General features: G+C 40.2%; 1 protein-coding gene across 1 annotated transcript in view; it reads left to right on the top strand.

Moving 5' to 3' along the window:
- Window positions 1-13898, top strand: part of LOC149804302 (putative lipid scramblase CLPTM1) — an 86071-nt gene that overhangs the window by 30360 nt on the left and 41813 nt on the right. The window contains exons 6-7 of the mRNA XM_089938620.1: window positions 1698-1815; window positions 2372-2474. Coding sequence (XP_089794746.1) covers window positions 1698-1815; window positions 2372-2474 — 221 coding nt within the window. The remainder of the gene's footprint in view (window positions 1-1697; window positions 1816-2371; window positions 2475-13898) is intronic.

Below are 13898 nucleotides of genomic sequence, written 5' to 3'. Positions count from 1 at the left end.
GGTGCACCAGAGCAGAGTTATTTATGAATCAGACCTGTGTCATACCATTAAGTTGTCAATAAGCCATCCTCCAGTCTGCAGTAGCATCATACTAGAACAGATGATAAGTTATTTCAGACAGATTTCTTATGAGGCTATCTGCATCCTTTCAGGAAAGGTCAGTAAAGGAATAATAACAAGCAGCGTATTAAAATGTTGTATTGGATGGTGAAACTAATGCTATTATAGACTTGCTATTATTGCCAATTACCTTCTCCACCCATCTATGCTGTCCTTAAAGGATGATATTCCAAATGCAGATGTGTTGAAGATAACAGACTGGGACTTTTGTTGTTCTTGTTCTTAGCTTCCAATTACTACATAGGGAAGGAATTTTTACCTTTGACTGGAGACTAGCACTAGGAAAAAAGCAATCTAATAAAAGCAGGTAAGTAATACATAATTAAAATTAGTTTTACTAATGGCTACTTATTGATGTGCAGTTGTTCCTTTATGAAAATGGTGCTAGTCAGACCTCTAATTTTATGATCGTATTAGCCATCTTCAAGATTAAGTTATGGCAGCTTCTCTGGAAAAGATGGTCATATAGACATGGGAATTTCACTAATAGCTTTCATGTGACATCTTATTCTTCCCAACTACAAAGGGTCCTGGTCAATAGTGGCCATCTTGAAAATCCGTTATCACTCCTTCTCTTGAAGGAATCATTGTATTGACTATCTCTAAAAATAATTCCCACTATACAATGCATTATGAAAATAATGCTGATATGACCTCCCATTGATGAAAATCTTTCTGTGGCTACTTCTGAATGGATGGTCATATTGACGTGAAGTTTTCACTGAGACACCATAGCAGTGGTTATGAATGAAACTAGTGCCCATCTGTCCTCAACATGGAACCAAATTGATGTTACTTAAGTTACACATTTTTTTGTTTGTTCTGAAAAATATTCAATTTAGATTTAATTAAATTTAGCATTGGGGTATGTCTTGACATCATTTGAGACAAGTTCAGCAAGTTTCTATCCATGGTATAAGGACATGGTATAAGAATTTTGCATGCACTTAAGGATCTTTGATCATGTCAACATTGACAAACACAAAAATATATCTTTTAACCAAATTATGGTAGGTTGAAGTCCTATGAACATCAGAAATGGTTTCGATACTCGACAGTTAAAAAGATTACAAGAAAAAATTACATTACCTTCGATTTCTATTTGGCCGGAAGAGTATTATTTCTTCAAAGGACTCCTGTTTCCGACACTTCAACCAATTGTTTCAGTCATATGTGACTTTATAGCTAATCTGAAAATCGAAAAGTAATCCAATTGACAATAACAGAGAATATTGAGATTCACCTTTGTCTTCAGGGTCTTGGACTAGTTTTGGCATCAAAACTGGGATGTACATGGACATTTATTACAAATAAAGAAGTTCATCCAGTTTTAAGGTAATAATTAGGACAGGTATTGTCTCCTTTGAGGAATGAGAAGTAAAGTTTGTAACAATATCAAAACTTGTCAGATCCTAGCCATTTTATTTTAACCCCTTACTTTAAAATGCAAATATATGAAATGCAGTGGCTTTAATCGAAATAAGACCTCCACATCAGCAGTATTTAAGCTTTTCTGTGAAGGATATAAACACAACTGAATTTGGTCGATTATTGCCTTGATATTTTTACCATTACAGAAAGAAAACTCCTCCTCTTATGAGATCCTGTCCCATTGGCATCCCAATCTGACAATAAACTTAATCGCAGACCAGACTGCTTGGACGAGGGATCATGTACCGCAACCCCTGGATGAGTGTAAGTATTTGACAGTTGGCTTTTTGTGGTAAAACACTTAAGTGAAAAACTTGATCTGTTGGAAATTGTATTGACATAACACATGTCGATTAAACATAATAAATTATTGACTTTTTTCTCTGTAAATTAATGCTATACATATATATGGAAGATCAGTTTGAAATTGTATCTTTAGATAAATTGATAGTTTTGATAATTTTGCTTCAGACATGAGCACTGTATAGCAAATTTACACGGACAAATAATATGGAAAGTTCAAATTAGTTGTAATAGTCACTGTAGAAATGAAGGTTACTAAGTTGAATAAAGTTAACTGTGATCACATACAGATAAAAAAAACAGCAAAATTATTGCTTTTGAAACTGCCCTTTCTGACAGTAAAGTCACCTGTGACCTTATTTTTAATATTTTGATGAATGCTGGTAGGTTTCTTATAGTTCATATTTTGTGCCAAATTCTTCACAATTCTTACACAAATTGATTATTACCCTTGTCCTATGATCTGTACTGTCTTTGCAATATCGGTGACTCATTAGCATGTTTTTGCATTCTTCAGATGTGGAGTTTGTTCCAGGAACTGACAAGTACAAGCCAGTCCTGTACTTCAATGACTACTGGAATTTAAACAATGAATATCAGCCTATAAATGACACCACAAAGTAAGTCGCTGTTTGGTTTCATAATGTAATTTCAAGGAAGTTGCTTGATATAATAGCAAGTGAAATGAAATAGTTGGCATACAAAGTATGGATATTTCAAAGTCAGTCAGGCAATTTATAGCACTAAAAAGTGTATGGAATATTCTCAGCTTTATAATTTGATACTTGGCTTTTGTCACCTTTTTACCACTCAAAGGCTTGTACTTGCGAATTCTTTAGAAAGTTTTAGATACATGCCCTGTAAATTAATTTCACAACAATTTGTATATCATTATTTTCTTGCATAACTTTCTATAAGGCCAAGTGAGCTTACAGCTTGACCCTTCATCAGTTGTACATCATACGTCATACACATGTAAAAAATTGCTACCGTATTTACCGTATGCTTTCGGACTGCAACAAATAATTACTTGAGGTATCTGAAGATTCCATTTATCCATGACCCTCACGACTGGCTGCTGGACAACAGCAGCAATCAATTCCTATTATGTCATATGACCCCTGTTGGTCCATAGTTACTCATTTAGGACTTACTCCCAACCCTGAGAAATAAGGTTACCTGATGTCATGGAATGAATTTCCTTATGATGCTGAATAAAATCATTAATAATTGCCAATACTCAAGAGCATAAATAACTTAAGAATTCAAAAAAAATTGGCAGTATCACACTGACTTCATCAGCGACTTATGTTGATCATGTGACTTATAATGGTCATATGATATGAGGAGACTGGTGTAGATGGGTGGTAATTCAAGCCACTCTTCCCTGTTTAGTGTCGACCTCTACTGTCATATTTCAGTCACCTCCTCCACCTTCCTTTTCCATATGTTGTCTTCTGATGTGATGACCAATGTGTTATTTGGGAAAGATTTCAAATTCTTAAGATATTTATGCTCTAAGTATGGAATATTACTAATGATCGTGAATTATCCAGAGCAAGGAAACAACCTTTTCAGTTGCTGGATTAAGTATCTTTTCCACTCGGAAAAATAAACAGAATCCTGGAATTGTTGAGGACTTCACAGGCCAAGACTTCTGGAAATCACACAAGGATATCTTTGGCCTCAAACATCTTGGTTTAGTGACCTCCTTGACCAATTGATCAGCCAACTCAATGTGTTACCTCAGTGGAAGAATCTTGTTTTGCAACACAAGGTACTCTGCTTGACACCAATCTTTTGTGGTTGATGCACTGTGGTTTGTTTGGCAGTAGCAGATTTTGTACTCTTCCATTTTGAGGAAAGATTTTGTTTACGTCTACACAATCAGTGGTTATAGGGCATCCCTTTCCAACACCCTTAAAGTCTTCAAAAGTCAGTCTGTTGATTTAGCAGATTTTATTAAGTACTCTAAGCTTCAGAGACTGGTGTCTTGCTTCTTGGTACAAGCAGCAGAGGGGGCGAATCGGACATTTTGTCCAATCGTTATTTGGTTTAATTAATACTTTCTGCACTCAGCGGATCCGGTGTCGTCAGCGCCTGGTAAAAAAAAAACGACGTTGTCGTCGGGGGATCGTCCAATCGTCATTTGGTTTAATTAATACCTTCTGCGCGCCGATCCCCAGCGTCGTCAGCGTCCGGTAAACACATCGACGACCGCGTCGATGTCATCGCCCCCTCTGCTGCTAAGTGGCTATTTACAATGATCTTACAATTTAACCGAATATTTGGTCAAGTCCGATACGATATCGTGTCCGAGGGTCATGTAAATTTATCGTTACAAATCCATGTGGGGTCGACTGAGCATGACTAAAAAAGTTTCGAAAAACATTAAAGTCCATGTCACTGCCGCACCATGTCTGCCAAATATTTCGTAGCGTGTGTGTATCAACGCCGTTGAATACAGCAAGAATATTACAGTTGTCTCTGATTACTTTTGGAATCTGAGTGTATCGTTGAGTGACATATATCACGTCGGTGTTTTTATGCCTGCCTCTGGAAAATATCCTAGCTGGGTTTTTTTGATTGTCTAACATAACATCATCGTACACGACTAGATTGTTAACGTCGCCATCAATATCATCAATACCTGGTGCATCATTGATATCTGTAATAAACTCAATAACATTTTTTTCAGTGATCGCTGATGCATTCTCGTTAAAATCTTTCAACACCTCGTAGCATCGTTGATCATCTACACTAGGGGCGATTAAATACAACTTGTCCCACTTCATCCATCTCATTATTAAATTAAGTAACAATTGCGTCTTGCCGGATCCAGATGGTCCGATGATAATCATCCGGATCGAGTTTGGTAACGCTGCAACATGCTTAACTGGTTCTCTTGTTTTAGTCGCCGAAAAATCAATTATATTCATATCTCTATACATAAATTATGGATCTATATTGTGTGAAGTGTAGAGTGCCTACTGGCACAAATGATATGACAACTGTTACAACAAGAAATAACAGATCGGCGCTTACTGGTAAGTGTGTACAATGCGGTACAAAGAAATTTAGATTTATTTCTATTAGACCCGGAGATGTTTTAAAAAAAAGCGAGGAGGTGACATCGCAGCCAAGTTATCAAAACTCCCCGGAACCCCGTGGGCAAAGTATCCAGGAGAAAAACACCTCCCAGGATATAGCTACTGTGGCCCCGGAACACGATTAGATATCAGACTCGATGATCAAAATCAGCCCAAACCCGGTGAGTATCCAATAAACGCTATCGATAAGGCGTGTCATGCTCATGATGTTGCTTACTACAAAAGTAGCGATCTGCAACAGCGTCATATCGCGGACGTAAAATTAATTCACGCGTTAAATACCATTCCTGATAAATCCTTCAAAGAAAAATTGGCTTCATGGTTGGTAAAATCGGCTATGAAAGGTAAATTAATGATTGGAAGCGGAGCTTCTCGCGCTGGTAATTGAAAACGCTAGCATTTATAATAACAACATGGAATCCATCTATTATTCTCCGAGAGGATACTGGAAGGGGAAGGCCGCAATTGGTAAGCTTGCAAGTGCTGCAAAAGTAACGAGGGCCACTGCGGCTAATTGGTTATCCAAACAGGCTATATGGCAAATCTATCTACCACCGCCTAAACAAATCAACTTCTCGTGCTTTGATGTCAGCGTACCTAATGAAGTTCATCAGGCTGATATACTATTTTTGCCGCATGACAACGGTTACAAATACGCGCTAACCGTAGTTGATGTTGCGAGTCGATACAAACAAGCAGAGCCGTTAAAAACAAAGTCAGCAACTGAAGTAGCCGCTGCGTTTGAACGGATTTATCGAAGAGGTCCTCTGCGCTGGCCAAATCTATTACAAGTTGATCCTGGTAGTGAATTTCGCGGCGCTGTTTTATCAACGTTGAAACATCATAGCGTCGCGATACGACGAGGTCATACTGCGCTACATCGTGATCAGGCAATTGTTGAACGATTCAATCGGACTCTTGCTGAACGGTTATTTGGGTATCAATACGCGAAGGAATTCATCCAAGAAAAACGATCTCGTGAATGGGTCAAAAGGTTGCCAGGCGTAATTGCAGCGTTAAATAACGAGATTACCCGAGCAATCAACATGAAGCCCAGCGACACGATTAAATATGAGTATATACCCGGAAGATCAAAAATAGATAGCGTTTCCAAGCCGATTCTCGGCGATGTTACCGTGAGATATCTGTATGAACCAGGAGAGCTTGAAGGCGGTAAAAAAAGAGCTACTGATCCTATTTGGAGTGTTACCACACATAACATATCAACGATAACACGATCAACTGGTAGACCACCGATCTATAGACTGGATTCAACTGCCCCACAGCGGGGGTTTACACGCGAGCAACTACAAGTGATACCTGACGATACTCAATTGCCCCCGCGTGGTCTTAACTAGCGCCGTTGCGTCTATTGCACTCAAGACAGGTTAATCTCACATTGTTTTTGACATGACCGAGACTGTTATCGATCCTGTCCACGGTAAATTGGCGAGCGTCTTTATCCGAATAACGCCAACGCATTACACAATTACAACTCGCGCAGTGATTATTCTGTTGTTGTCGTAACGCAATTATTAATTCGGCATCAATATCAAAACGCCGCTGTTTTTTTTTAACCTGTTGGCGGTAACCCGAGAGTTTTCTATCAATGACGCTTGCATCGATGGCGACTTTGTCGCCGGCTTCGTCGGTGACTTTGTCGCCGGCTTCGTCAATAACAATTCTTCGAAGCTGATTTATCCTCCGTACTCTGGACACTGCAAGATAGACTAGATTTGACCATTCGATGCGATTATCAACCATCCAAACAATTGTGTCCGTGATGGTTAGTCCCTGCGAGGAATGTATTGTCGTTGCGTATCCTAGCGTCCACGGGGATTTATCAGCACGTAGCGCGTCCTCGACGACGCTGATATCAACGAGCACAATATCATTCAGCACGAGAATTTGTTTTTTTGTCCCTGACGCTGTCGGGCCCGGGATTTCAACTTCAATGTTCTGCCGCCGTGTGTCCAAGGGTCTATAGCATAACGGCACTGGACGCGTTGGAAACTTTTCCTTATGCAACGTAAACAACTTCCGCTGAAGTGTGTCTCTGACTATCTTTCTACTCGCTACAATCAAATCGTTTGGTCTCCATGTTTCCCAGAATTCATTTAACGGCGTTTCCGGAATCACCTCGCGGATTATTTCACATTGAATTCTATCCGGCTGTAATCTGATTAATTTTTTAACCTCGCGCAGTTGTTCATCAAGTGCCCGGTAATCAGTATCGGTTTCTTCATAATAGTCCACAGAACCCTTTAACCAATCATGTGGACCCTCGCCGACAAATGGTGGTGGTTGGCCATGGTCGCCACACATGATCACCGCTGTATTCGCGCGCAGCAACCACTCAAGAAACATTTGTAAAACATCTAACGAAACAGTACATATCTCATCCCAGATGATAACCTCAGGAATAAATTTTTCCCCCATTCGATCAGGAGTCCACTCACCACCGCTGTATCGAAAAAAGCTGTGATAAGTAACGGCGTCGACATTTCGTTGTTTTATCTCTCGCGCTAGTCTATGGGTTGGTGTAAGCACGATTATACTTGCCCGCGTTCGAAATAATTCAATTGCCCGGGTCGTCTTTCCTGACCCGCCACAGCCGCTTAAATAAACTGTTTTGTGTCTACAAATTGGATCAGAACACGGTGATGCATTAGACCATTCTGATAGATTATCACCGCGTAAGTAGTTGTTCTCAACGGTGACATCTGCTGACGGGGAATAATCGCGTCGTATTTCATTTTTAATTCTCCATGTACCCCAACTCTCGTCCGGACTAGTAAACTCGGCTATGTTTTCCTTATACTTCGCGTCTATGTAAAATGAATCAATCGCAACTCTAACTGCGGTGTCGGGAAATCTATTTATCATCGAGAATAAATTGATGCGGCGTAACCCAGCATAGACGCCCTCAAATGCGGGTATGCTGGGCTGTCTCCATCGCTGTAGGTAACAACTGTACCCAACCTTGTTCCATTGGACAAGAAAGCTGTTTTACAGTTCACGTATTTATTTTTCGCCACTGCGTCCTTGATTACGAAATCATATTCTGCGTCATCTATAATCAGCCGTGAGCAATATCGTTTGTAGTCGCAGTTTTTTCCACCTTGTGTGAACTTACCAATTATTCTTCTACTGAGATCTTTTGCCTCGCGGTTTCGTTGGTTGAATATCCTCCTGGACCATTCGATTCCTCGTCGGCATCAATGTGTTTTCTGGACTCGTCAATTATGCTATCTAGACGCTCCAGTTTTGGTAACCAGACTTCAGTCTGCGCCCGGTATGATATAATCGCGTCACTGACAATCAACGAAATTAGCATTTTACAATCAATCATATACCGTAGCAGCGCTATTGGCAACCACTTCTTTTCAGACATGTGTCTACCGATCCAAATATAACAACAGCGATGAAGTCCTGCCGCGAATTCAAATGATACTATGCAAGCGAATCCAGTTAAATCAAAATCAGGCAGTGGTCCATTAATAGCAACACGAGTCATTTCATGTCTGGGGTGTCCAAATCGTTTGAAATACTCAGCGGCGAATCCATACCCGAGAAAACTCGCTGGATAACAGGCAACCATATCAACGGAAATCATAGCGTCGCGGTTGTATTCAGTGTTCCATAGTCCACCGTGATAGTATTCCAAACAACTGGATTGTACATCCGGTAGAAATTCCTTGCGCGTTGGTCTCCACGCATTTTTCTTTGCTGCAACATGAGCCGCAACCGATGAAATCGTAAAACAATTTGTTAGCAGTTGTTCATCATGCTCTTCAAATTCCATGGCGGTTTTTTTCATCTTGTTGTGAAACGCTTCAGTGCGATATAATTCGCCATTTGGTCTTACAAACTGATCGAAGGTATCCGCATCGTTTTCAGCGCTGCGAAGTAACCACACTGACACAGGGTCGTTTTTACACAAACAAGCAATAGCGTCAAATAGTTTCCTCTCCGCGAGAAAACCGTCCTGTATAAATCCCCCCGGGATATACTTTACCGTTCTATCCCGTGGAAATATTGTGACCGCGGGCGTCCATGCGTGTTCGTTATGATCAATAATTTTAATTGGGGCTCCCTTCGATTTGTACTTTGATTCGTATAATACTTCACCGGTTATCGTTGTAACGGTTATTGGAAATCTCAACGATGTTTCTAATCTCGCTATGTCGCTAATGGTTGCTCCACGCTCGCGCACTGTCTCCTCCCACTGGTTGATTTTGCTGCGTCGTAAATCAGTCAATTTGTTTCCTCGACACGCATTTGTAAAATGCTGTATTACTCGTTCTGCTACACAATTTATCCCCGTTGACTGTCTCATTGGTTTCAGTTTTCCGATATCAGGTTTCTTATTTAACGGGTATATTCCATAAACAACTGCTGTTTCAGGATACGCTCGTTCATAGTATGGTTTGTCAATTCCGGTTAACAACCCCGGCTTGGAGTCGCGGCTGACAATGACTGTTTTCTTGTCGCTGAGAACTGGTTCAAATTTATCACGTGTGATCCAATTACCTGATTCCACCCGGACAATGAATTTTACTCTAAAGAAATACTTGCTGGAGCCAAGTTGTGATATTATCATTGCTGCGCGGTTGTCGTTCATGGTAGCATCAACAACGCCATCAATTCGAAATGTTGACCAACTATGAGATGCACCATCACGCTTGAATTCATTGATACAATCGCGTATTTTATTCAACAGGGTTTTATCGTTTATTAACGCTTTTGGTACGTCCTTGAGGACTCTGTCGAGATTAAACCTAATATTTTTCCAGGGCTTAATTGCTGCTAATCTCTTGAACTCATCCATATAATTAAAACAAGTATTTAAATAAAAGAATATAGTATAATGAATCACTGCAAATGGTTGATGATTGGGTCGACAACCCCGTGCAATAAATCATGTAGAGGTGAATTCTGCGGGTATCATTTACAAAGCGTTCGTAATGGTTCTCTTGGCCCCCTCCCGTGCTTGGTTTGCCACGTTGGTGTAAGAGGAAAATCGCAGTTGTGTATCAATTGTGGCGGAAAGCGATACAGAGAGTTAAAACGTTATTATGACAAACGAATAAAAAACGCCATCATTGACCCCACCGCTGACTTCGTCATCAAAACTCCTCAAGACTACGTTGAAAGGTTTATAATTAAACCAAATAATAAATTAGACAAGTAGTATTATTATACAAATGGACCAAGAGTTCAGACCTCACCCTGTGCTCATTAATTACGAGGCATCCCGCGACGGCATTGTTAGAAACCGCAAACTGAAGAAGCCGGTTGGTACCGTAAATAATCGGGGGTATTTGGTGTTTGGTGCCGGAAAGAAGAAGTATTATGTTCATAGGATGGTATTTGAAGTATTTAACGGATTAATCGAGAATGGGTTTGTGATTGATCATATTAATAATAATAAGACTGATAATTCTCTTATAAACCTACAAGCTATCTCGCAAAGTCAGAATGTCAAAAAAGGCGGAACTGGTAAATACTCAAAAAAAGCAAAACCCGTAAAGTCATTTGATACAACAACTCACGAAGAAAAAACTTTTCAGTCGATGAATGAAGCCAGTAGATACTTTGACATTTGTAGAGCCTCGATACGATTTGTTGCAGAAGGAATACAGAATTCAGCGATTTCAAAAAAGACCGGACACAAAATTCGATTTTCGTATATAGATACCAGCGAGTGACGAAGTCACCGTGACAAGGTCACGTCTGTTCCGGAAGAAAACGAATTATTCAGTGTTGTTAAACACCTCGGGATTGATACGCGGGGTTTCATTTTTTTTTAATTTAAAAATAAGATGTTTATAAGAATATGAATATCGAAGACATCAATAATATATTAACCGAGATTTCAAAATTAAAAAATCAAGGAATTGAATTATCTGATGGTCTCGACAGTGAAAAAATATTATCCGATTATGAGATTATTAACGAACAATCGAAACGGGGGCGTTTTACCCTGGCCCGCGAGTACTTTTTTATAAAACGATTACAACATACGATTAATGAGAACCTGTACCACAATGACGCAAATGCATTCATTGGACTATTTACTGCCGTTGAAATAATATGAAAAAAACTTGGACGTGTTTATGAACGACGCCGGGAGATTTCTAGCAAGATCAAAAACATTAGAAGGATTATAGACGGAGCCCCCGATGGCACACTCGGCGGGAAATTAGAAATTGCGGAGCAATTGCAATAATGGTAGGCGAATCACTTACTACCCGGCTAGCCAGAGAGCGGCTAGCGGCGCTTAAAAAGTTCATACCGTTACGAGACAGGGTCCGAGAACAACTTCAAACGCGGCAGCAAATGCAAACTGATTTTGCTGTTGGAAGCGAACAACTCTTTGCCCCGGTAACTAAAGCGACCAAAGATGTTACGGCGGCAACTGTACCCGTTCTCGGTGCGCTTGAAAAGATAGCGGCTCAGACCAAACAAACAAAAAGGTCTTTAGAAACACTCCCTGCAAAAATAGCGGCTGCTACAACACGGAGGCCACCACCACTCGCTATAACGGACCCACAAGAACCTTATGTTACAATGGCCGATGAAGAAGAACTAGGTGCTACTGCAAGAGAACCAGAAGAAGAAATACCGGAAGAAATACAGGAAAAAAAAGAAAGAGGGGAGAATATACCCCGTAATGTGCTTAAAAAGGACACAATAGATCAAATTAGAGCTTTCGACAGCGATGAAGAATTAGTTGATTTTACCGATACAAATTTTGCTAAGGGCATACGAGATAAAAAGCATATCAATAGCGGTTACGAGAAAAATATAAAGACGTTAAAGGATTGGACAAGAATAGTGTATTTAGCAAGTAAACACAAAGATGCATTACCACATCGTGGTGATCCCGATTACGACGCATTCCACAAGAAAGTTGAAAGTAAAAAATCAAAAAAAGGAAAAGGATACTCTGTTGGTAAAAAATCCTACTGTTTTGTTACTTGTCCTGATAGTGTTCTCAGTGATATATCACGGCTGGAAATACTAATCGGAGGAAAACGAGCCGGAAATAACTCTCCGGAAATAATCAATGAGGCCGCTGATATTTGCAGGCGTTTATTTGCAGGCGGTATCATGGACATTAATGCATATCGAACGCTCATAGACGAGTTAGTGGATGATTAAAAAAATTATAAAATTATAAAATTATAAAATTATAAAATTGTCGTTTTTTGTCAGTTTTTGGTCGTTTTTTGGTCGTTTTTTTGTCGTTTTTGGTTAGTTTTTACGGGTGAAAACCCCAGGAAATCATTTAGAGAAAATCGATGTTTTTTACCAAAAACCGGCAAAAACGACCAAAAATTGACAAAAAACGACCAAAAAACGACAAAAATTGACAAAAAACCGGAAAAAAACCAGATTTTTATCGAGGGTGAAAACCCCAGGAAATCATTTAGAGAAAATCGATGTTTTTGACAAAATTTATGATTCGGTGGTGGAGAGGGGGGTGATCAATCACTAATTGGAAAACTGGTGTTTTTATAATAAAGATGATCATAGACTACAACCACGATAAACCAGTACTCGTCTACGTGGTAAACTCGCGACTGCCTGTTTACCGCGTGTACTATGGAGATGGTCTCGGTAGCACCATTGCGGGGTTATTTACAAGAATGGCTCCAAAAGTAGCGCCGTTAGCCAAACAATTAGGAATGAAGGCTATTGATGTTATTCGTGATAAGGGAATTAGTGCTATTGGAGATGTTGCCGGAAAGGCGCTTTCTGCAGCAAAGGACAAACTAATGTCGTTGGTGAGAAGAAAAAAACAGAAACCACCGGTGATGCCATCAACGACAGTGATGCCTGCGAATGTCAGTAAAGTAATAAATAACGCCGTGGAAGAAAAACTAGAGTCATTGGCGGCTCAGTCATCCACCAATGCGCTCATGAACGCAATAGCGGGAAGTGGTCTACGACGAAAAAATCGCAGTTGAAAACATCAACATGATAAATAATAAAATGTTTGCGCGAACCGCTGATCCCGCGTTTGATATGGATGCCCCAGTGCACAGGGATGATTCTGTCCGTGATTATCAATTTTATTCTTATTATGCAACACAACCCGACCTGCGATCGCGAATTGAACTTCAAGTCCAAGATACCAGTAAATATTTTTTGCCGTGTGAAGCGTTTATCGAAATCGAAGGGGAACTCGTGACAAATGCTGCCGATAATGCACCGTACGCAAATGACGATCGTGTTCGAGTTGGTTTTGTCAACAACGGTATCATGGTGTTATTTGAGAGCGCCAGATATCTTATTGACAGGCGAGAAATTGAATCAATAGAACACGAGGTTGATGTTGCAACGACGATAATTGGGTTAGCGAGATACTCGGATGATTATACAAGATCGGCGGGCCCATCTATGATGTTCGCAAAGGACACCACTAATAACGCTGATCATCTTCAGTACGTTAACGTGCTGGCGAAAAAAGATATCACAGGTGATCAGGCTGAAGCAGCCAATCCAGACCGCAGAGCAAAACCGGACGCTGATTTCACTGTTACAAAAAATATCAACAATGATTACAATCTAGGATTCGCAACACGAATAGGAATGTTGCAAGGACAACGCCGACAGTTTTCATGCGCGATTCCACTCCATCACATATTTGGATTTTGCAGAAATGTCAGAAAAGTTATCTATGGGGCTAAACATACAATTGCGCTAACGCGAAGGGGCGATGATAACAATGCAATATGGCGTGCTGCTGGCGTCGCTGCCGGTAAAGTCGTTTTAACTAAAATAGCATTGTGGATACCGGTGCTGACTCCATCAGTTACCACGGAAGCACGATTGTTATCATTTATGGAACAGGGAGGAAAATCGTTGTTGAGTTGGCTAGCGGTAACAACTGATGCCAAAGAGGATAACGTCGCCGATACGTTT

The sequence above is a fragment of the Sinohyriopsis cumingii genome, chromosome 2 (assembly GCF_028554795.1).
Source record: "Sinohyriopsis cumingii isolate HCF-2022 chromosome 2, ASM2855479v2, whole genome shotgun sequence".
Classification (NCBI taxonomy): domain Eukaryota; kingdom Metazoa; phylum Mollusca; class Bivalvia; order Unionida; family Unionidae; genus Sinohyriopsis; species Sinohyriopsis cumingii.
Note: the sequence above shows the minus strand (reverse complement) of the source record. Positions and strands in the feature narration are given on the sequence as shown.